This window comes from Arvicanthis niloticus, chromosome 17 (genome assembly GCF_011762505.2).
Source record: "Arvicanthis niloticus isolate mArvNil1 chromosome 17, mArvNil1.pat.X, whole genome shotgun sequence".
Taxonomy (NCBI): domain Eukaryota; kingdom Metazoa; phylum Chordata; class Mammalia; order Rodentia; family Muridae; genus Arvicanthis; species Arvicanthis niloticus.
Genome location: NC_047674.1, coordinates 23,329,887 through 23,354,761, shown reverse-complemented (window position 1 = coordinate 23,354,761; position 24,875 = coordinate 23,329,887). Strand labels below are relative to the sequence as shown.

Below are 24,875 nucleotides of genomic sequence, written 5' to 3'. Positions count from 1 at the left end.
TAGCCACTGTTGTTAACTGCTGAAGTATGTCTCCAGCCCCTACCTTTATTTTATGTGGATAACAGCCTGCATCTTTATCTATGAACTAAATACTTGCCTGGTACCTGTAGAAACCAGAAAAGGGTTTCAGATCCCTTGGAATGGGATTTACAGATAGTTATGAGCTGCCATGTGGATACTGTGAACTGAAGCCAGCTCCTCTGTGATAGCAACAAGTGCTCTTAACCAATGAGACATTTCTCCAGCCCCTACATACAGGTTTTAAAAACAATATTGTCCACTCTAACACATGATTTTACTTTTGGGGGCTGTCTTAGTTAGGGTTTTACTGCTGTGAACAGACATCATGACCAAACCAAGTCTTACAAAGATAAAGTGTAATTGGGGCTAGATTACAAGTTCAGAGGTTCAGTCCATTATAAACAAGATGGGAATATGGCGGCATCCAGGCAGGCATGGTGCAGGAAGAGCTGAGAGTTCTTTATCTTCATCTGAAGGTGGCTAATGGAAGACTGACTTCCAGGCAGCTAGGATGAGGGTATTAAAGCCCACACCCACAGTGACACACCTACTCCAACAGGACCACACCTTCTAATAGTGCCACTCCCTAGGCTAAGCATATACAAACCATCACAGAGTCTATTCAATATGTATTTGATACATAATAATAATAATAATAATAATAATAATAAAAAATTACTTTTCTCTCCACTGTGACCAATTACAGGAGATGAGGAAACTAGAGGAAAGAAGGGTCTATTTTGGCTCATAGTTTGAAAGTACACAGCTCAGCATGATAGAGAAGGCACAGCTCAGTGTGAGGCTTCTTGTTTACATTGCTACAAGGAAAGAATCATAGAAAGTTCTGGAAGTAGGGACTGCATACAATACTCAGTGCTTCTCACCCAGTAACCCATTTCCTCTGCTAGGTCCACCTCCTAAAGGTTCTAAAACACTGCCACTAGCTGCACCACAATTCTTCAAACACAGGAGCCAATGTGGGACATTTTATATTAAAACTATAAGAACTAATAGCCCCGCTTTAGAAAAAAAAATAACTGAAGTAAAGAATCTAAATACTTTAGGAAAGTGGAGAGTTACAAGTGACTCCCCAAATATTTCATGTCTCCCTTTCTCTCCCTCTTCAGAGGATCATTAGGATCAATTCAAAGCATGTTACAATTTCTGAACTAGCAATTTCTGTTTGGCAATACAATTTGTCAACCTCTTCAAAGGGCTGCTGATTAGATTCTGGCTACAGAGTACTTGAAAGGTAACAAATGGCTTATTAGTCACAAAATTATTTCCCCTTCTGGCTATGGAGGTTTATTTAAACACATAAGTAGTTTCTTGCCAGAGAAATGAATGCGACCATAAAAGAAACCACCGCGGTCCTTCATCCTCACTGAGTAATTCTACATTTGTAAAATACAACAATTTTTATACTCGTGCCATGGCTATTGAATCCATGTTGAAAATGAAGCATCAGGAAATTAAGTGAAGAAAGGCAAATTGTACATTGAAAGGATGACTGGATAATTTATTGCCTACATGAGACCTTTCAGCGGGAACAGAGGTGCCATTAGCCAGGTCAAGAACAGCACAAGGGATTTTTTCCTACAAAGCAGGGCGCGTGATCACCTAACACATGGATACCATAGAAACAAAAGAAAAGGCACAGGGAACAATGGCTTCTTCAGTTGGATCACCCACGCTGTGCGTTCCCTTAATGCACAACAATTAATTTCTGCTTGTCTAAAACCAAGATGGACAGCTAATGAGCCTGTCAAACACTTAGCTGGGAAGTAAAAATGATATTAGACAGTACAAAACTGTGACATACACATGACCTAGTTTCAGATAGTACAGAAAGATCTAATAGAGTGAACTTCAATTCTGCTTTTAAAAAAAGATCCCACAAGGGAGGGGCTGGAGAGACGGCTCAGTGGTTAAGAGCACTGGCTGTTCTTCCAGAGGACCCAGGTTCAACTCCCAGCTCATGCCTGTCTGTAGCTCCAGTTCCAGAACTTCTGACATCCTCTCACAGACACACATGCAGGCAAAACACCAATGCACATTAAGTAAAAATATTTGTTAAAAAAATCACACGGTATTAGATAGTGCGATATGTAAATGTGCAGACTCAATATGCTCACTGTAATCAGAATGCCTATGAAGTACCCGCTACAAATGAAAGAAGTGAATGCCATTTCCATTTTTTTTTTTCTGCTGTTGTTTTGCAATTGAGAGTAGGCTGACAGGTCCCACAGTATCTCTGCTAATTGTAAGTTAAAAATGACACAAATGTTGGTTTATTTTCTTAAAATGTGATCTATTAGGCAATCAGCTGAACTTTCACAAGTAACATTTGGGCCTAGCCTGGAAATACCTATTGTAATCCCTTGGAAAGATCTTCCTAGTAAATTTTTAGGACATGAATAATGGCTGACACTAAAACGCCTTGGCAATTGTTTTATGATTCAAACATTCTTCTCATGTAAACATGAGACCTGGGTTATAATTCAATATGACCAGAAGATTCAGTTTCAACTCAAAATGCAAATTTATAGTATTACATGCCAAGTTTCCCAATGGGTCCACATAAATTTCTTTCCACTGATGAACATTCTGTGGGGAGGGGGTATGGGGAGGGAGTATGGGGAGGGGGACATGAGGAGGGGAATATGGGGAGGGGGTATGGGGAGGGGGGTATTGGGAGGGGGTATGGGGAGGGGATATTATTGTTCATGAAGAAGCCAACTTTAAATTGGAATGGCTCTTTCTTTGTATTCACCAAGACTATTTTTGTAGAGATTTTAGCAAACAGACAATTTCTTCAGGTTACTAATATGAAAAAGGATATTTTTTCCAATATTTTCATCACAACTTTTCTTGGTATGTTTTATCCTGAAATCATTCAATTCTAAATGCATTTAATTTATGTTTCTTATCTTTTGTGTGTTTAGTATTAATAAATATGGCATTAACAGTTTGCTTCTGAACATAGATTTATGGTCTATGATAGACACTGAATGCCCATGTGCAAATGAGAGCAGACCAAACAGGAAAACTGACCTTTAGTAGCTCCATTAAAATTTATATTTAATATCCTTTAATATCCCCATTAAAATTTCAAGGCTATAAAATAAAGCCTTACTTCAAAATTAACTTTGAAAAAGTACACACCAAACGAGGTCCCTAAACTTCCAACAAAACCTTCATGCAGGAAACAAGAACCTCATTCATTAATAAAACTATAAACTGTAGAAGCCAATATACATACACAAATGAATATTTCTATTAATCCTAATTTTGTTGGGAGAGAGCATAGGTTTTTGTTTGTTTGTTTGTTTTGTTTTGTTTTTTAACAACTGGAGTTAAATGTTTCACATCTCTCAATGTTCTTAGGAATGTAAATGGTTTTCGTAGTATGATGTTATAGAACAGAAGTCAGTTCTAAAGTAAGAAGCACTGGCCTTTAGTCTAAGGGTCCTTCCTTTGCTGTCCAGTGTTTTCAAAGCAGGAAACAGCATGCATTTAATCCATTTTAGTTATGAATGCAACCTATTCTCTCAAAGAAACTATTGAAAGACTTCCATATTTATTGATGTCATGCTCTTTAGGTACAGAAACATCTGTAACAAGTACACTAAACAAAGGCACTTAGGATGAGTGGATTCATCCTAACGTGCCTGGCAGTTCAAAATCAGACAGAAAATTTATCATTTTACCCAGGAACAAAAACAAAATCAACTTTTCTTGCAACAAGAGAAGTGTTACCACCAGACACATTCTTTCTCACGAACAAAGGTGAGCGTCATGAAGTTCATTTGGAATCATGGCAAGTTGCTCTCCAACCCTTGGAACTTCTGTCATGTACCTAGGCCTTGTCCCAGGAAGCTTTCTAAGTTGGACTTCCCACTTCTCTCCTGAATTCACTGAATGCCTTCTGACAAAATCTAGGTGGTAAGACAGGAAGGAGAGAAGAGGAAGAAAACACATTCTCGGCATTTTCTTCGAGATGATTTTCCTTCACCAATGTGCGTTTTATGTTGGGGGATATTGCCTTTTCCATTAGTGAATGGTACTTTGGTATGTAACTTCAAGATCAATACATGACTCAGTGAACAACTTTTACCTCCTCTGTGCATAAAGCACTCTGTCTCAAGAGTACAACATCTTTATTGAATTTATTCCCAAGGTGTGGGGAGCTGACAGAAGGCGGCTATCATCCTTGTAGCCATCTTGAGCCTACACCCTGACAAAGACTTGATTACAAGTCTTTTACAAGACTTGATTACTAGCCTACAAGACCTGAGCACATTCTGATAACATCTTGTTTTAGATAGCCAGGATCTTCCCTTGGGTGTGTGAGACTTAAAAGTGTGACTTAGAGATTAGATTTAGAGACAAGGCCTAACTAAGGGTATGACTTAAAGGCGTGGCTTAGAAGTGAGACATATAAAAGGAGAGAGGCAGACAGAAGAGTTCAGTACAACTTGGAGTAGGAATTAGGCATTGAGGAAGAAGACACTTGGACTAGAGAACTCAGAAGAAATTATTAGGTAGTAGGCACTTGGCACTTGGAGGAAGAACTTGGAAGTAGTTGTAGGCACTTGAGACTGGAGACTGGCAACTAGGAATTAGACACTTGTACTTAAGTCTAGGAACTTGGAAGAAGAACTTGGAACTAGGGACTAGGAACTCAAGACTTGGGACTTGAAGAGAAGAAGAGAGACTGAAGAATAAACGGGATTGAATCACACTCTGTCTGGTCTCCATTATTTGCACCTGTCCTCACTCTCTCTCTTGCTGAACCCCAACCTGCGGACTGGAGCAGCTTGGGGCAGTGCAGGCTAACAAGTTAGTCCCCAGGGCTTTTGGCAGTGTGGGTTCCAACATTGACAGAGTGGTCCAAGACATTTTGGCCCCCAAACGTGGGCTAGAGTGGCTCTCAACTTTTTTGACACCCAATGTTGGGTAGCTCGGGCTGCAACACCAAGCCACATTATAAATAACAGTTTGATGGTAACATTTCCAACATCTCCTTAGGCTTTAATATACTACAACTATAACCAGTCCATGCCACTAACTTCTGAAACTTTCTCTTAAAGACCCTTAATGACTTCATATTACCATCCAGTGAGCTTGGTGTTTTATACCATGGATGCACTTTTGCTGTTCATCTCTGTTTGATTCTGAGTATTAGTTCTCAATCTTTCTGTCCCACTTCTTGGCTGCCCCCATCTCTGCAGTTTATGCAAGGTCCTCCTTAACAGCCCCTTAGTTTGGGGACATAACTAAGAGTCCTAGCCTCTCATTCAAACCAGAGCATCTGTCCTCAACTTTCTCCTGTTTTCTATATAGTCATCTCCTCCTTCTTCTATGTTCTCTGTTTTTCTGTCTCCTCTTCTCTTCTCTTCTCTTCTCTTCTCTTCTCTTCTCTTCTCTTCTCTTCTCTTCTCTTCTCTTCTCTTCTCTTCTCTTCTCTTCTTCTCTTCTCCCCTCCTCTCCCCTCCCCTCTTCTCCCGTCCCCTCCCCTCGTATCCTCCCTTTCTTTCTTCTTCCCTCCCCTCCTCTCCCCTTCTCACTCTGTCTCTCTCTCCCCTCCCTCCCTGCCTCCCTTCTTTCTCCTTTTCTCTGTTTCCCTTTAACTTCCCTCTGCCTCACTACATAGGCTTCTCTTCCATATTTCAAAGCCTGCACCAGTAATCTTCACTGTATTCTGCATCTCTTATTTAAGTTAATGTCACAGCAGGCCAAGCTGTATGTGTTGGTGATCTTTGACACATTCCTCTCTACTATTTTGTTTTTAGTCTCCAAATCCTGCCAAATTCTGTCTCCTTTATTAGCCCTTTAGTTTTACCACTACAGTAATACTATTATTGTTATTATAGGTCGGCATAATCACCCTCCTGGGATATTAATAGCCTCACATCTGTCCAACTTTTCTTCAGGCTTTGACACTACCCCCAGCAACCAGTCTATCCTTTAGTGTGTTTTTGTTATATTTTTCTTGCTACGTAAACCCGGGCTTCCTTCTTCTCAGTAAACCTCTGGGGGTTTCTCATCAGATTGAAGTGTAGGTCTGACCACAGGTGTGTGACTTTTCCTGGTGCTGCGCTCTTCAGGAACATGGACTGGGAAACACCTGCTTAGTAATGTGGTATGTGCCAGATACTTAATCCAGTCCAGCCATAGAGTTAGTGGTTGATGCCTTTCATTACTTCCATGCTAGATCCACAGGAACGCCATGATCTACACGAACAGTACCTCACTGGGAAAGGAACTTTCTATTTAAAAATTTAACACTTCAGAAAGTTGCCATAATTAACTTCAATAAATTAAACTGGGGGCAACGCAGTAACAACATGTTTATGCTCCTGGACCCAAATTTACTTTCAGGAAAACAGAAAAAATAGCCTATTAATTGGTCACAGGATTGAGAGGAGGTATTTAATGGCTGAAAAAGTGTGTTTTTTTGACTTTCCTGGTCATGATTATTGACTTTAAACATGCAGTTGGCCCTGCTTATTTTGACAATTTGCTTAGATGAGAAAGAGTCCACAGAACAGCTTTCTCAGATGCTTGTCTGGAAATTGTGTCCTAGTAATGAACCAACGATTAACAAAAGCAGACATTTTAATCTTAAAAATAAGAATTAACAGTAGCGATTTGGTTATGAGAAGAAATCACTACTTACTTGCTCTTGGAGGTTCAATATTCTCCTCTGCATCATTAGCAGGTGCTCCAAGGACAAGCATGCATGCTGGGTTTACTGGATAGCTACTTGCATTTTAATTGAAATATATTAGGTCCTTTGTTCGGGTGATTTCTTTTTATCAGCTTAAGGCCAGCATTTAACAAATGTGTTTCTCAAAATAGCAGGAGAAAACAAGATTGTTTTATCCATGGTCAAATACATCTGGAAAATAGTTTATAACACATTTGCTTCTAAAATGGTTTGAATGGATGTCTACTAACTAAAAGTTAATCCTCGGCCCCTGTCCCTCATGTGTGTGTGTGTGTGTGTGTGTGTGTGTGTCTTTGTAGTACTCGCAAATACTTTGGTGAACTGTGTTTCTGCAAAATACCCTGCTAGTATGAAATTGATTGTGCCTTAATTCAAGTAGGAGGTCTTCAAGCTTTTAGTATATATTTTCTATGGCTGCTTAAAATTTTCCTCCCTTAAATATGATACATATTTTCTCTTCAGTCATGTGTCCTATTTTCCTTCTCTTCCTGGAGAACTCCACTATTTCTAGTTTGGAATCTTGGCATAAAATAGGAACTTTCCATGGTAACTCTGTACTGTCCACATAAAGATAGGACATCAAGATTGTGTGCACTTATGGACCAGTCTAGCTAGAGGCATAAAGGAGGTTACTTCTGTTAGTATTGTTTCCGTAACACTTAGTCCCTAAGTATCTAACTCTAGGACTGAAGTGAGACCTATACTCTTGACTTTATTATTTTCTTCTCATTTTATGTTGATTTTGCTCCTCTAGAGATGTCAGGTTCCATTAACCAAATGGGCTTTGGTACCAAAGAACCTTGAAAACTTAGTCTAGGTCTCCCTCACCCATTCATCTGCCCCCAGGGCTTGTTTTCTCGTGAGCCCTTGCATTGCTCACTCTCACTCTGCCGTTTCTTCATTTTCTTTTGTTAAGAGAGAATAAACCAGCAGCTTAGTTTAAATTAGTGGGCTCAGCTTCATATTGTCCCTTTGTGCATATTTAAACAGAAACTTTACTATAGAAGTTTTGCTCAGGAACCCTGACTTCTATATATAAACTCTTTTATTGCCCTGGTCCCCAGTGGGAGTGGTGCCTGTTTTTTTTCCCAGGAGCACTGATTTTACTTATTTTTAATGGTATTATAGAGGTTTATAAAGTACTCTGGAGGATAAAGACAATCTTCCCAAGACAGTGTTTTTCCATACTTTTGCTAGTTTTATTTTCAGGATCACATCACTAGGTTAATAGTCCTATATAAGATGGAGAAACTGAGGCAGAAAGACTAATGGCATGCCAAAATAAACATGTTTATTTGTTAGCAGTGGAAATACCAAGCGTAGGCTTAAAAAAAAATTGGAGTCCAGAGTCAGAGTGAGCTGAGGTTAGATTGCCACCCTCTGTGCACAGAGGCAAGTTAACCGTGTAAGGCTCGTGGATGAGGCTGTAAAATGAGCTTATGTTGCTTGTGTTGCATGATGCTCAGCCGTAGACCTGAATGTACGTTGCTGCTGAACTGTGGCTGGATGTTTTCACAACTGGTGGCATTGTAGATATGAAAGGAGCCTATACTTTTGTGTGGGAAACACCAGAGCTTCCTCTACTAGACAGGGAGGACAATCACTAGGTAGAAAAAAAAAATCCATGGTTCCTTTTATTTAATTTCCTTTAAAAATATGAAGGCATTGGAGACTAAGGAAAAGAATGCCACTGCCTTTGACAAAAGGCTGTGAACTGTCAGTGTAAGAGTAATGTGAGAGAAAATTCAAGATTTTTATTGAACCAGATGTATTGAAACTAGATTCTTTCCAATTTGTTGCCTAGCAACCACGACATTTGTCCTTGCCACCACATGAAGTCACTGGGCAACCTGATACAGGGAGGAACAAGAAGGAAGCTCAGTACAGCATTCTACAAAAGCCCTGCAAATGTCTGAGGCCACTTTAGTGCTAGCTTTATTTATCCGGTTTAAGAAACTCTAGCAGTGTTCTCACTGTGCAGTCTAAGAACTATATGTACCAGGATAGCCTGGGCAGAGGCTGCGGCACGGTCACTAGGGCAGACTCCTTCCAGTGGCAGTTAGCCTTGTCAATCAAAATCCAGGGGCTCTGGCTCCATGGCTTGGGGTTAGATATTGAATATATTCTTGCATGTATGAAAGTTTCTTAATCTTTCTCTGACGCGGTTTCCTCATCTTTAAAAGTGATGCTTGGCTGTAACATTTGTTTATAATTATTATAAATGAATGGTTTAGATGCCTATGTGGCACAAAGCAAGTAAGCAGTAATGATTGGCTGCTATTAGTATTTGAGGTTAAGACTCTCCTTTCTGCATAATTCTTTGGCTGGTGGTGTGTGTGTGTGTGTGTGTGTGTGTGTGCACGCATGTGCCTTCTCTATCTTAAAGTAGCTCTCTGTAAACCCTTTTTCTTTTTATCTGCCACCTGCAGGCCTGGCTATTGCTTTCCATTGCTACTGAGGGACACGTGTGAGTAGGATTTTCCTGCTTCCCGATGGTAAAGCACAGGTTCTGCTTCATCTCCATCTTTCAAACCAAGCACAATCTGGAGCCTTTTGTGCTGTTGACGATACAGGGAATTAACAGAAAAATAAAATGATTTCTTTCCTCGTTTCCCTTCTTTGGAGGAATTCTTCTCCTGAGAAGTGGGGAGCTGGGAGTGGAAGAGAGAGAAGTCTGCAAGTGGGCGAATGTAATCAAAGTGGAACCAAAGCACCGGGAAGGCGGTTCCTTACAGGAAAAGTAACGAAAGCAAGGCAAAGTTTGCAGTCCACCTATTTGCAATGAAAGGTGACTTTCTTAGAGAACCATAGAGTGAATGACATTGGAAGCTGTGGAACAGCGGCTCTGGGAACACAGAACTTCAGATCACGAAGATCACACACGCGGGAGGCCTCCTGTGCTGAACATGTGTGGTTTCCAGGCGGCAGCATTAAACTTGGAGACATGACGTTGTTAAAGATTGGTGGGGAAGGTTTTGAATTGGTTGTGGGATTTGGGTTAACCGGTCATGTACTCGGGTTCCAATTCTGGCAGCATTTCAAAATAAGTTTGAATTAATTACTCAGAAAGTGTTTTTAATTGAAAAATTAAACTTTTATATATACCTTTGCTCTACAAGACCTAATATTGCATACTTATGAGTTATGAATATTATGAGTAATATTACAGACTTATGAGTTTTATGTCTTTAGTAATATTATACTTCACAATCTGTGACTAGCTTTTTTCTCATTACAATGTATCACAGAAATTCAAACAGTGCTATTTAAATATATCTAGAACTAGATCTAGATCTAGATCTAATCTATATCTATTTAGAAACACAAACACACACACACACACACTTGATTTTTTTTTGGTTTTTTTTTTTTTTTTTTTTTTGTTTTTGTTTTTGTTTTTGTTTTTCGAGACAGGGTTTCTCTGTGTAGCCCTGGCTATCCTGGAACTCACTCTGTAGACCAGGCTGGCCTCGAACTCAGAAATCCGCCTGCCTCTGCCTCCCAAGTGCTGGGATTAAAGGCGTGCGCCACCATCGCCTGGCCGCACAATTGATTTTCAAGACAGGGTTTCTCTGTGTAACCTTGGCTACCCTGAAAATTCCTTTGTAGACCCGGCTGGCCTCAAACTCAGAGATTTACCCGCCTCTGCTTCCTGAGTGCTGGAATTAAGTACCAGCATGCCTGCCTGGCTTTTATTGGTTGTGTATTATTACAAAACATAGATACATTAATAAAAATTTTTAAACGGAATCCCCATTGATATTTAAAAATTTCCAAATCATTAGTACACATGCTTGTAATTATATCTGCATATATTTATGTTTGTTTCTCTCCATGTATATAAATATTGGAGAAATGGCCTAGTGGTTAAGAGCACTAAGTGCTTTTGCAGAGGACCCATGCTTGGTTCCTAGCACCCATCACTGTCATTTTACGGTGGCATAAAATTTGAGTTCCATGGGATCTGTTGTCCTGTTTCCATAGCTACCTGTATGTACAGGGAGCATATCAACTCACATGGGCACACACACACACACATATAAGCTAAACAATACATCTTTAAAATTTTGACTGCTAGGAATTTATATGCACCCTGTATATAGGATACTAGTTGTCATACTGAAATTTAAATTTTTACTGAGTTACATTTGTCAATCTTCCTTGTTTTCATTTTAAAATGTTCTTCTACCCTTTTGTAACTTTTGTTTCATTTTTTTTTCCTAATTTAAATGTTTAATCATGTGGAGTTTTTTTCTTAGGTAATAAGAGAAACAGACCTTTCAAAATATTCCCCAGCACTGGACAGTGAACTCTTTGTTGAGCTGCTCGCCCTTCTGTGGGGACTCTGGGTGCCGTCTTCCTTATTTGCTAGTTAATCACCTTCTTTAGACACTGTTGTTTTCCCCTTTGTTTATTTCTTGTGTGACATAGAAAGAAAGTGCGGTTCATACACTTTTTTTGACTTGATACATCTGCTTCTCAGTTTATGAAAACTTACTTAATTCATTGAGGTATCAAACAAATTTCAATTCTGATCACTACTCAAAACCTACAGAAACAAGTTGGTCGGCCCTGCAGTTAGTTTTGGAACTCAGTTGCTCACAGGCAGTGGCTATCCGAGAAAACATCACTAACTGTAGGCACTGAAAACTTGGACAGATTATCATATTTGATTTAACACTCTAGGGTCTTTGCAGCTATTAGCATTTCAGGTACAATTTCAGGTACAAGTGGGAACTCGGCATTCTTGGGAGCTGTTAGCACAATGTTCCATGTAGGTAAAATGTATGCATCCTTTGCCCACATGTGTGATAAGAACTCTCTAAAACAGACCTCACTGGTTTTATTCTCAGCAATGGCTCATTAAACATGGCTTTTTTTTTCTGTTGCTGCTGGCAGTACACGTTCTTTGTTGTACAGTGAATTCATGACCATCCAGTGATATCAATGGAGCTACACAAGGTCTCTTGTCCATTCATTGTGTCCTTGTAAAATTATGTGTTTGCTCCCCAGAAGTTTTAGTAGTGTCTTGTCGATCTTTTAGTCACTATTGTTATATCTCCACTTTATTTTTTTAGAGGTAGATTTTTTTGTAACATCAACAGAGTAAGGTAACAGCTAGAAATGAATTCTACTCATGTTTATAGATGCAACTGTGTCCTGTATAAGATGCAAAATTTACTCATGTGTATAGATGCAAAAGCTTGTAATAAAACAGCAGTAATGAATCTAACAGCCTATTAGGGTAATAACTCAAGATAAATAAGAAATTGTATAACAGAAATGCAAGTAAACATGCAAAGAATTTATAAACTTTACTTCAGTGCTGAGCTATATCAGAAAAGCGGTATCAATTAATTAGGTCTTCTGGTGAAAGAGAACCATGCATAAGTACCTCAAAGGTATTTCTTAAAAGGCAATAATGCAATATCAGAAACCAATATAAAAGCTGGTATTTTATAGAATGAAAAAGATTATAATGGCTTCCCCCTAAAATCAAAATAAATAAGACAACAGCACACTCAATATTAACATTATTATTCAACATTATTTTGGGGATATTAGATAATATAATAAAACAAAAATTAAGGATGTAATACTCTTATTTGAATAGAAGAAAAAAATACAATCACTTAAAAATGATGTAATTATGAATCTAAAAATAAAATCATTATACAGAATTTGATGAATTAGTTATTCATATTGAAATCAATAGCTTAAAAGATGTTAAATATATTAGCAATTAACAGTAAGAAAAGGAAATGTTCTTCAAAGATTCTGCTCTTCTTTACAACAAAATGAGAAGGCATCAGGAACTGAACCCAGGACCCAAATTTATGGTCTTTATAAAGAATGTGCAGTTTATGTTGAACGACATATAAGACGACCTGGCTAAACAGTCTAACTTGATTATTAAGTGTCATAAAAGTTTCATTAGAATCATAATCAGAATACACCACTTTCTTAAAATAAGCAGGACATTCAGACCCTTCCTATATCAGCTAACCTGTGTAATTCTGCACTCTAACCCACTATTGTGTGTAAAGGAAAGGCTGGCTTCATTCATCCTGTAAAGTCCTGCTATTCAGCTGCTGTGTACAGCCTAGTGCCTGGTTAGAAGATGAGGAAGCTGTTCCACCAACTGAATTCACTTCAGTCCGTCAAGATGTCCGGAGAAATTTGTCATCACCCCTTTTCACAGCAGTCAAGAGAACTATATTTCTAAAAACATACCCTACAATCCAACAGTCTCATGAAGTACAGTCTTCTTCGTTTTACACATGCTGTCTGAAGTTGTAAAACCAAATCAAATCTTTCTATTAACATACTAAAACTCTTCTCATTGTGGATGTTTAAAGAAAAGCACAAAGGGAAGAGAATCCTAAGACAGAACAGTTACCACATAATCAAAAATGGCTACAGAAAGATGGAGGGCCACACAGAGGTTTAAAGACATCACGACTGAGAGAATCTGTAAAATTCTCATTTGCACGTGAGCACGCTGTTGGAGAGTAGTAGAAAGCCAGTTACGATTGTCTGGCATGGTGGCTGGGAGTGGAAGCTAACGTTTTAGAGTGCAATTAATGAAAGCAGCACTTGTACTTACCTCTTTCACCAGCAGACTTTCGGCCCTGTGCTCCGCCTCTTCCGGTACCGTTGAATACAGTGTTCGGATATCCCAAGAAACCGTGGCTGTCTGGGAGGAGCAATGAAAAGAAATTAAGCCTTCCTTCTTGAAAGCAAAGTGATCTACTATCCCGCAAACACCAAAACAGATTGTCATAGAGCTGGGCAGAGAAGGGGCCCCGCCCTTACTGTCCTTATTGCTTTAATCCCAATAAACCGAGAATGAGGCAAAGAGCCCTAAAAACATGGCTACTACAATTTCCCTAGTTACTGCTTCATCTGTGCAAACTTAAAAAGTTTCAAGATCGCTTTTATTACTGAGAGGAAAAAAATGTGAACATCTGTGTGTGTGACTTGTTTCTTATTGGAATCTTTTGTTACTGTTCCTGCTGTTCATGTTAAAATAAATTTGAAATGAGTTTTAAAAACTTACAAAATCCTACTGTAAACAGTAACATGCTAACTTTGCCCTGTTTAGGAAGTGTGCATGTGTGTACATTCGTGTGTATATGTATGTATGTGTGTGTGTGCGCATGCGCGCGTTCACGCACGTGCGTGTGCACACATAGATGAAAGGAAGTACAATAAATTTGGGCTTGAAGAAAATTTGATTTGTTTTAAATGTTATTTTCTGTTAAAATAACTAAAGGATTTTTCACAAATTCAAACAAATAGCTACTTAAACAAATAGCACTCTGTTAAATAGGTTCACATAAACCGATATGTAAAGTATGCCTTGAAACATTTAGACTGGAATTTCAAAGGTTTTTTTCCTTTGCTTTGTCTCCAGGTTTTGGTTTATACTTTTTCTAGTAACTGTACCACAGGCAAAGACTTCTTTCCGTCTGTACACTCTCATGGTTATGTGGCAAAGGACTGACAGTCCCACTCATGGTACCAATCACTGAGAGTTTTTATACCATATACACACATTCCCCCAAATAAAAAAATGATTCCTAAGAGTTTCTGAGATGCAAACTACAGTTTCTTTAAACTGGTCCTGATGCAAGGCATACTTCTGGATTAGTGGTTGAAATGGGTGAGAATCTCAAAACCCACTGTTAGTTTAGGAAAAACGGGTCCACGAGGTGTCTTGGAGTTTCATCTTCTGAGCTCACGGGTGTTGCAGCCACCTCTGTCAGCAGTAGCCATGCTGTGTGGATCATTCCTGTTCTCAGGCTTGGGATATTCTTTAAATGCTCCCTTCAGCCCTGACTAGTTCCATGTGGGAAAATAATTTGTTTGTTGTCACTGCTATAACCTTAATGTCCAACAGAGTACTTAGTTGGTTATCTGTTGAATTTTCCGGGTGCGTGCATGCAGTTTGTGTTTGGTGTCAGGGCATGTGAGTGCTTGTAAGAGCATCAGAGTTTCTGCTATGTGTGGGTGTGGCCAGTGGCTCAGTGGGTGCATGAGTGTGTCTACACAGTAAGTGCGGGTGTGTGGTTGTAGCTGTGCATAAGGCTGTGTTGTTATAGTGTGTATAGGTGCCATAAGTTTGCATGCTGTTTGTGAGGGTGCTATGTCAATCTGTGTATTCCTGTGCACGTGTGAATGCATTTGATACATGGAAGTGTCTTTGGGAGCATGTATATGCTGGGGCACATGGGAAGCGTGGATTTCAACATATGAAAGAGGAAGAATGTCATGTGAATCTACAATCAGAAGATTAAAATAACGGTGAAAAAAAAAGTGTTCCTGATACTCCATCCAGTGAAAGTAATGCTTGGCTGGAAATACAGCGACAGGGCAAGCTCACCAAGCTTTGAGGCGTCTTGGCACTTATAGGAATAAAAATGCTAGGGCTGGGCTGCCAAATTAAGCCTACTATAGACAAAGAGAGCAAGTGTAGATCTTGCAGATGAAGCAGAAGTCTGCAGACAGACCAGGAAGTGGTTCTTTCTGTATAAAGTGCAATGAAGCCAGGTTAGCAATATCTGGATTTTTTTTTCATTTCTAATTCCTTGTTTGTTGCAATTCCCTCAGGTTGCTTCTTTGTTGTTAGTCTCTCTGCCAATACTAACTGTCAAGACTGACCCTTGAGGATTCTTGTTTAGATTTCAGTGGCCCAGGCATGACTTTGGAAAGACAGTTCACAGATACACAGGGTTACCTGGTTTGTTTTCAGAAAGTATTGCGAATTAAGGTTACAAATTTGTTTTCTATAACATAAAAAAATACAATACATTCTATACTGTTAAACAAAAAAAGAGTGTCAATATTTTTCTTATTTCCCAAAATAATAACATTAGTTTCTTATTTTTATTTATTAAATTACAGCTGTTCTAACACATTCCTTAAGCCTGGTGGGATGTCGAGTAACTTGATTCCAAGCAAGGCTCACAGTGACACCACAAATTCTTAGGATACTGCTTGGCTGGTAAAAAAAAAAAAAAAAAAAAAAAAAAAAAAAAAAAAAAAAAAGAGTTGGTACATAATTGGTTAGCAGGTTAGTGAGTTTCAGGAGCTGGCAGTATAAAAAGATATAAACTCACATGGTTACTTCGTTAGTGACCTAGCATCATGAAGATAGACAAGTTTGTAAGGTGATATCCCTGTGGAACACATGAGGCTAGAAATCACTCCTGTAGTGTTAGGAAACCCATCTCATCGTATGTGCAATACATTGGAGGATTCCTGATGAATTTATAGTCAAGGAATGATGCTGATTCTCTATTAAATAAGACCGTTGTAGTTGAATCATGCTTATGATTGAAACACTGTGATAAGTCTAGATCATTATTTTGCAATGTTTGTGTACGTCAAATACTTTGTACAACACACACATGGCATAAGAATGGCAATGTGCATGTGAGTGCATGCTGTAACATACTAACTATATCAGCAGAACACTGGAACATTTGTCTGAAACAACTAAAAGGCCATGAGGCTAAATCTTTCAAAAACTTTGGTCTCTTTCCAATTATTTTATATTTGTTTAGAGTGCTTGTGGTAGAGCACAAGTGACTTGTTCAAAATAGAAGGTTAAAGAGTCCTACTTGCTAAGGGTATTAATACATTTAAAAAGAATTTCCTTTCTGAGAAGTCTATGCTTTCAGACCACTACAAATTGCCTTGGCCACAACAGACTTCCTGTTCTCTTTAATAAAGCTCTGTTCCACAATTGGTACAGTTCAGTAGCATGGACCAGATCTCAGACAGCACTGGCACTCAGCCGAGCTCCTCATCTGGTGGCAAGCGTTTTATAAGGGAGGTATTGTCAGGCACTTGGAAAAGAAAGTGCATCTGAACTGAAGGCCCCAAGCCTGTGTTTGCAGTTTTAGGCTCACGATATTCAGTGTCTTTGACTGCAGCCTGGTTACTTTCTAGTTCCTTCTATGCTACACCGAGGAGTCTCTGCGGTTTTGTTGCAGAAGCCATTCTGCTGGCTAAAATGACTCTAGATTAGACTTCAGCCTAAGTGCACGGGGGCCATTTCTCAGTTGGCTAAATGTCACTGCGAAGGTCTGGGATGGATTGCTTTTACTATCCCAGGGCTGAGAAGGTTCCCTATGTCAGTACCTATAATAGATTCCAGCTGTTAAAGGCAAGGACAAATAGATGGCTGGTTAATGTAATCCATCAGTCCTAACAGATGTGAGCAGGTCCACAGTAACTCACGCTTAAGATCTCTCCTGGATTAATTGTGAATTGAAAAGGAAATGCCACAGAATCCAGTAGGTTAAGACACCCATGTTCAGATCTATTGGAGAAGACGCATTTACTAGACTTGCTTTATAAACACATTTTACCACATTCAGAAAGCACCACCACCATTGTGTTTTTTTTTTTTTCTCATTTATTGCTAACTGGGTGAGAATGTCTCTTTAATAACTTCACTGTGCTCTACTGGGAGTCTCTTCTAGTTCTGACTAAACCATAGACTATAGGTTGCATAAACTGTGAAGAACCATCTGTAAGTAGTGTGCAATCACAATCCAGCAAGGTCCAGCATGACAACTTAGTCATTATACTATTTAAGTATGTCAGTAAGGTTCAAGGTCTTCTACCATCAGACCAGCAAAGCTCTGGGAAAGTTCTTTCACCTTTTTCTGTGATTCATCTTCTAGACCAGTGGTTCTCAACCTTTCTCATTCTCTCCCCCAACCACCAAGACCTAAGGGGTTCAAATGTATTTTCAAATGTATACCTAAATTTCCAAAAATTTTTTTCTCCCAAATGTAGTTAACTTTCTTCTCTACCTATAATGTGTGTGTGTGTGTGTGTGTGTGTGTGTGTGTGTGTGTGTGTGTGTGAGTGTTTCAGCATCTTGCCAAGTCCATGCATTTACTACATCCAGGACAGCTCTAGAGAAGCAACCCCCAGATGCTCCAATCTCCTCTCACAGACACTTCTACTGGACCTGTTCCTTCCAAGCTATCCATAGATGATTCCACAGACCCTGGGCAGCAAGTCTCCCGAGATTGGACCAACATCCTCATCCCCATTTTCTTAGGCTTCCCAGAGACACGTTGCCCCAGAGTCACCAGGAAGTAGCTAAAGATCACGATGACCACATTCCTTCTCTACCATCACCTCTTTCTAATTTTTCTTTTTTAATTAAACCAAAATGGGGGAATGTTGGCATTTTTTCTAGACTCCCCCCACCCCCCCAGTTACCTGGCAACGCCCAGGCATGCCTGACTTATTATGAAAGGGGATGCTTGCCCCTCATCTCTCTCTTGCTTTCTTGCCCTTGCTCTGTTCCCTTGTTCCTGCTCCTCCTCTTTCCCCACATGCTCATGGCCGGCCTCTACTCCTCTACTCTGCCTCTCTGCCTTTCTCTGTCTCTACTCCCTCAACTCCTTTCCCCATGCCCTGAATAAACTCTATTCTATACTACACCTTTCTGTGGATGGTCCCTCAGAGGGAAGGAGGAAGGGATGCCTCAGCATGAGCCTGCAGAGGCACCTCTTTCTCAACACCCGACTACACATCTACCAAACACATTCCATCTTCTCCTTATATTTTTATAAAACACAACAGTAACCCTTTAATACAGTTCCTCATGTTTTGGTGGCCCCCAGCCATCAAATTATTTTGTTGCTGCTTCATAACTGCAATTTTGCTACTGTTAGTGATCATAATATGATATGCAGGATATCTAATATTCGACCTTCAGAAGGTTGTAACCCACCAGTTGAGATACACTGTTCTAGACTCAAGGTATATCTTCCACTCCCTAAGGAAGTAAGGATGAAACATTCTTTCTTTTTTTTTTTTTTTTTTTTTTTTTTTTTTTTTTTTTTAACAAGGACAACTACTTGAGTTATTGCAGATTTAATGGAGTACCTGCAATAATCTGATGTGTGTATAGGTTTGGGTAGTTGCCATTTCTGTCTTTTTGAGCATTGAATTTATTTTTTGAGAATCGCACAATTATCTATTCTGCATAGGGAAAGATGTGATCAGTGACAGAAACAAGTGATCATAAGTCAGCATAAAGCCTGTGCTGCACCAGCAGGCCCCCTTGATCAGTTAGATCCAGGGCTACAGGCTAAGCCCACCATATGGGAGGCTGAGGAAGAAGCATGTTGGTTGTGATTCCCTCAGAAGGGCATTGTGCTGACATAGTAGCCTGCTCATCTTGCCTGACTCTCTATGCCTTTTCCCATAGTAGAGTTCACAATCCTTCTTGCGTAATGGTGTGGGGCCTCTGGAGAGGGTCTTTGTATTTATCTTTCTGTTTTCAAGAAATCCTCAACTTATTCTCTGTAGATCTCAGGTTTCAAATAGATACCAGTTTCTTTAAAACACACACACACACACACACACACACACACACACACACACGCAAACAAACCAAATAGAACAAACCCAAAGTTTATCTCTTTCTTAAATTCTACAATTTACTGTCTATGTCATAGAGAAAGTCAAGACATGAAGACATGGGATATTTTAATTCCCAAGACTATACAGTTGATTGACTCATCTAATCATTTCAATTGAGTGTTTTTATGGTGTATAAGCAGGCTTGGGGGTTAATCTGGATCGTCAACTTCATAGAATTTACAAGTCTCTGTACATCTGTGAGGGTTTATCTAGATAATTTGGCCTCTGGGCCTACTTGGCCTGTGAAGGATTATCTAGGTCAGTTTAATTGAGGAAGAAAAACCACCTTAAATATGGGTGGCACCTTCTGATAGGCTGGGGTTTTTGGAGTGAATAGAAAGGAGAAAACAAGCTGAGTATTGGCATTCATCTCTCTGTACTGCCTGACTGTGGGTGGAGTATGATCTATTGGCCTCAAGCTCATGCTGCCAGGACTTCTCTACCATATGGACTGTACTCTCAAACTGTGAACCAAAATATACACTTCCTTCCATAAGCGGCTTTGTTAGGTATTTTGTTGCAGCAATTAGATAGGTGACTAATACAGCAGGTGTCATAAAATCTGCTTTGGAAACAAATTATAAAAGTAAAGCAGTCAGAGTCTGCAGAGATGGCTCAGTGATTAAGAACATTGGCTGCTCTTCTAGAGGCCTCAGATTTGATTCCAAGCACACCCATGGCAGCTCACAATGGTCTGTAACTCCAGTTTCAGATGATCTGATGTCCTCTTCTGGACACTGCATGTTTGTGGTACACAAACATACATGTAGACAAGATACCAATATACTCAAAATAAAACTAAACAAATGAAATGCTGTTAATGTTTTTATACTCTTTATCATTCCTTTGGTATTTTTAATTTATTCCTCTTAAATCACTTGAACATAGATGTGTTTTAATGGTTTGTTGTTATTCTGTGACTATCTACACCTCTCCTAACCTCATAACCTAAAACAACCTCTTTTAAATAAAAGAGGACATTATTGAGATACAATTGTTCTACCATAGAACGGACCATTTCAACGGACAAATTCCTCTAGATTTTGAGCACACTCAGCGTTGTGCAGCCATCACCTCTATTTACCCTCAGCATGTCTTCATCACAACTCAAGAAATCCTACTTCCTAGCAGTCTGAGAGGATTCCCTTTTCCTCAGTACCTGAGAAGTATCAACCACTAATCTGCTTCCTATGCCTACATGTTCCATTTAACTGGAATCATATTTATGTGGTTGACACATGGCCCTATTTTCTGAGCAAATGAGACTTATATTCATCAGATCAGCTGTACCTACCCAAGCAAGTCACTAACGACCAGGCCTTCTCTCATATGATGAGGACATAGGAAGGGTCACTGGACTCCTACCCAAGTGTCCAGCCAATCTTCCCAGTGATTTGTATTTAATTCAGTCTTATTTGCATATGGCCTAAAGGTTTTACAGACGTGCTAGAGTATATAGGTAGGGGAAAATAATGAGAGGTGCTCCAGCTATGCAGCCATGGAGAAGCCATCATCCATGCTGCGTGGAGACTTTCTAGTTTGGTGGCTTTTGAGTCACTTACACTCTTACCAAATCTTCTCACTCATGGTCTGTAACTAAGCCCAGCAAGCTCATTGGTTCCAAGGGAAAATTTGGATGGAATATTAGTTTCATTTGTCCTTGAGTCTTATGAGGAAGAAGTGATGTTACTTCATCTCCCCCAGAGAAAATATCCATGCAACAGTCGTCTTTTGTGACTGGAATAGCATGGCGTATTAAAGGTTCATCCAAATTTTAGCACATCTTTATATGGCATTCCTTACTATTGCTGAATATGCCAATTTTTTTTTAGTTATTAGTTGGTTGACATTTGTATTGTTTCCATTTGGGGTTTATGTTTCTGTGAATATTAATGTATAAAGCTTCATGTGAACACACATTCTGGGTACAAGGAAACAAAGAAAGGGCCTCTACATATATTCTTTAAAACAAAGCTACAATTGTATCACTACACTAATTTTGTTATTTTCATTTGCTATTCTTTTAAATTAATATGTATTAATTACTCAAAGAGGCTTCATTAAAACAATTCCATTTATATATACAATATACTTTGACCATATCCACCCTTCTATCTTATTCTTCCATTTTCCCTTCTAAATTCCCCATAGTTCACTTGTTATTTTACATCTTTCCTCTCTGGATTTAATATGAGAGAACAAATACAATAGTTGTCTTCCATGAATTTTCCTGGATACAACACACTTTTATTGTTTGCTGTTAAATAACACTACATTGACTTTCTGATGGCATCATTCACAGTGAGATCTGAGGAGTTAATATTTACTCCCATTTGGAGGCCTCACTTCTTTTGGAAGCATCTGGAGCATAGTATATTGTTTGAAAGGAAACAAAGAGTGAAAATCAAAGTACTTATGGTTGAATTTTGTCTTCAGTTGCTTACATTGTTGGACAAGAGCCTTTCCATTAGAATGAGAGGAATGTTATAACTCAGAAAGAATCTAATTGAACACAGGCTATTACTTAGCTTTTAAATCACAATGGCAATGTCCTTATACAGACATTATGAGCCATTTAAAGTATGCTTTTCATATTCAAAAGCCACAGATTAAAAAGAATCTTGATTCCTGTAAAATATTGTGTTTCAGATAAAAAGAAAACTTATGACCTTTCTGCGTTGTAACTTTAACCATAACAAGGTCTTTGAACTTCCTCTCCTAGAAGGGCCAGTGTGGTAAAGTCTGGAAGTCCCCAAATACCAGTTGTTTTCAATCACTAAAAATATACTATGAAAAAACTGTGAGCCCTTCCTTGATACATGATGCAATCTGCCATTTTTGGCAGTCATCAATGACAACTTTCCCAGTTGAGTAAACTTGAATGTCCTAGAATACTAATCTGAACTTTTACTAAGAATATGGGCTCTGAGGTGATGCTGTGACTTCTTCGACAGGCTACTTGACCCACTGAACAGACTGCAGAGAACTATGACTTTGAATGTGGCCCTTCTAGTGGTAGAAAGTCCGGCCTAGTTAAGTGAGAGCATTGTCTCCTGTTTATATTGGTATTCTTGCTGTACATGCAGAGCTCACTGAAGGTAGTTTTCAAAGTTAAGCTTCAGTACAGCAGTATCTAAATAGGCAACACTGGAAAAAATGCAGGCTGTAGTGTTCCTCATTTCTGAATATCTGAACTCCATTGTTCAAATGATTCTATTCCAGGCTTTGTGCACCTTCAGCCCAGCAAGAAAGTCATCTATGGCTCTGTCACCTTCGTTTCTACTGTGAGTCATCAAACATTATTCATTGTTTCCTTGAAAGTCTTCTTCAGCTTCCCCCTCCCCCATTACAACCTGTAACTACTTTACTGAGTCACATGTTGATGGCCAACTCTATTTTTGGTCTGTTTCTAGCACTACCAACTTCAAAATGTAAAGATAAAATCAACAATAGCCAAATCAATGATGAAGCTGAACATGTCTTTGAATACACAGATATTTAATACATGCGTGTACACTGGTTTTTCATAGTATAAAATTATGATTGAGATAGTGCAGAGTTTATGTTGTTTGGTTCCTGAATTCATATGGGAGGTGAGTAATTTCTACCCAGTATGCCAAGATGAAGAAAAGTGCTTCTGAAAGAACATTTAGCTCATGGTTTGATAGACTCTTTTGAATTCTCATGAATGATAACAATATGCTGTATATTGGATCTGTGGAGACGAACTAATTTCTACCTTTTCTAATAACAGAAATCATTCAAATTAGTACATTAAAGTCTCTGAAAGAGGAAACTAGCTTTGCTGATGTCATTTGTGTACCAGGGACTATCCTAGACAGAGAGGTCTCTAGAGAGGAGTGGATCAAATTTTTTAGTGTCTTTCTTTTAAGGCAATATGTTGATTTGTGTCAAAGAGGAGAATTTCTTATTAACTTTCATTTTCTCGTCATAGAGCTGAGGCAGTTACCCTATTTGTTTTAAGCTCAAGACTTTTACTTCTGGAATGGCCTTTGATTCCAAAGGTTTTCTTTTTTTTTTTTAATATTTTTTTATTTTATATTTTATTTACATTTAAGATGCCATCCCCTTTCCACATTTCCCCTCCCTAGAACACCCCTGTCCCATGCCCCCCTTTCCTTTTTGCTTTTATATGATTTTTTTAAAATGTTAATCAAAGGATTTATAAGTTTGGTAATGCTCAATCAGAAGCGTAACCCAATACCCAACCTAGATATAAAAACTATCTTTGACTGGTGGAGACCTGTGAACATCTGCCTCCATGCCCCCTCTCTCTTTCTCTCTCTCATCACCTTGCTTCTCCTCTTCTTCATCTTCTGTCCTTGTTCCATCTCTTCCTCTCAGTACTCCTTCCCACTTAGCTCCTCCTACATATCACTCTTCCTGTTAAAGTAGAACTTTTCTCTCAAAATACAATTAGAGCATACTTATTCCTAATTGTACCAGTGAGATACAAGATAGTCCTAATAGATTCCAAAGGTTTTCAAAGAATCAAAGTTATTTCTTAAAAGTAACAACCCAATGGCTTCTGAAAGAAGATTCACGAAATTTATCTTATTACTTTTTTTTCTCTTTCTATTTTTTTCATGTATATGTGTGTATGGTACATGTATGTGTGCTTGCATGGTTTGTATGTATGTATATGTATGTGAAGGCCAAAGGCTGATGTAAGGAATTGTTCTCCACTGCTCTCCTACAGTATTCACTGAAGAATGGCATCATATCTAAACCCAGAATTCAGCAATATAGCTAGTCTTGTCTTATTCAGCTAAGGCTGGAATTCCCAGCAGACCACGATGCCCTTCTGAAATTTACTTGATTTCCTGGTATCTGAACTCTGGTCCTCATGCTTATGAGGTAAGCACCTTACCCACTGAGACCTCCTTCCAGTGCCTAAATTTATTCCTGTACTTGCTCTGTGCCAAGTACTACCTCAGTTGCTGTGCATCTTACAGTGGTGAGGGAGGGAGAGATCCTTAGGCTGTGGAGCTGTAGTTTTTGGTGAGAAGGGAGTTCTGGAAAGGTGATACAAAAAGAATTGAAAGGTAATGGTGTAGCTCAGTGGTGAAGTGCCTGCTGTACTTGCATGGAGGCCTAGTCTGTGTTCCAGGTCCACAAGGGAAAAGGCAAGGAAGCAAAGACACCAAAGTGTAGATGTTTTCAAGTTGTAACGTTAAAGTGAAACACTATAGTGTTGTGATAGAGTAAGTCTGATACAGGAGAAGGGAAGGCTGGAGACCAACAATTCTTCTTTACAGAGGTCACATTTACAACTAAGTCACAGATGAATCCCTGGGGACAGCTGACTAAGAAACTCAGATCCCACAGAGGCAAAGTGTTTGCTAAGTGTGAGAACAGAATGAAAGTCTGGTGCTCTGTGTGGTGGTGAGCCAGCCACAAGGCTGGAAGAGAGGAGCTTGGAGAGCATCGGGAGCCAGGAGTGGGGGGTGAGGGAAGTGAAGGGTGGGGTTTCATGAGGAAGGTTCTTTTTTCATAGAAGTATGAGGCTATATGGTTTGTGACTCTGAAGGCTTCCTGTGAGTGTTGGATTTGAATGAATCAAAGTATGTCCATAAAGAAAGCAAAAAGGCTTGCCAGAAGGCCATTCTGGGGAGCTAGGCAAAAAATGATAGCAGGATCT

At 39.2% G+C, this 24,875-nt stretch overlaps 1 protein-coding gene across 12 annotated transcripts in view; it reads right to left on the bottom strand.

Annotated features, from left to right (window-relative positions):
* Positions 1 to 24,875, bottom strand: part of Dock10 (dedicator of cytokinesis 10) — a 258,512-nt gene that overhangs the window by 125,472 nt on the left and 108,165 nt on the right. For all 12 annotated transcript variants that reach the window (XM_076914939.1, XM_076914938.1, XM_076914934.1 and 9 more), the window contains exon 3: positions 13,362 to 13,451. In XM_076914939.1, coding sequence (XP_076771054.1) covers positions 13,362 to 13,451 — 90 coding nt within the window. The remainder of the gene's footprint in view (positions 1 to 13,361; positions 13,452 to 24,875) is intronic.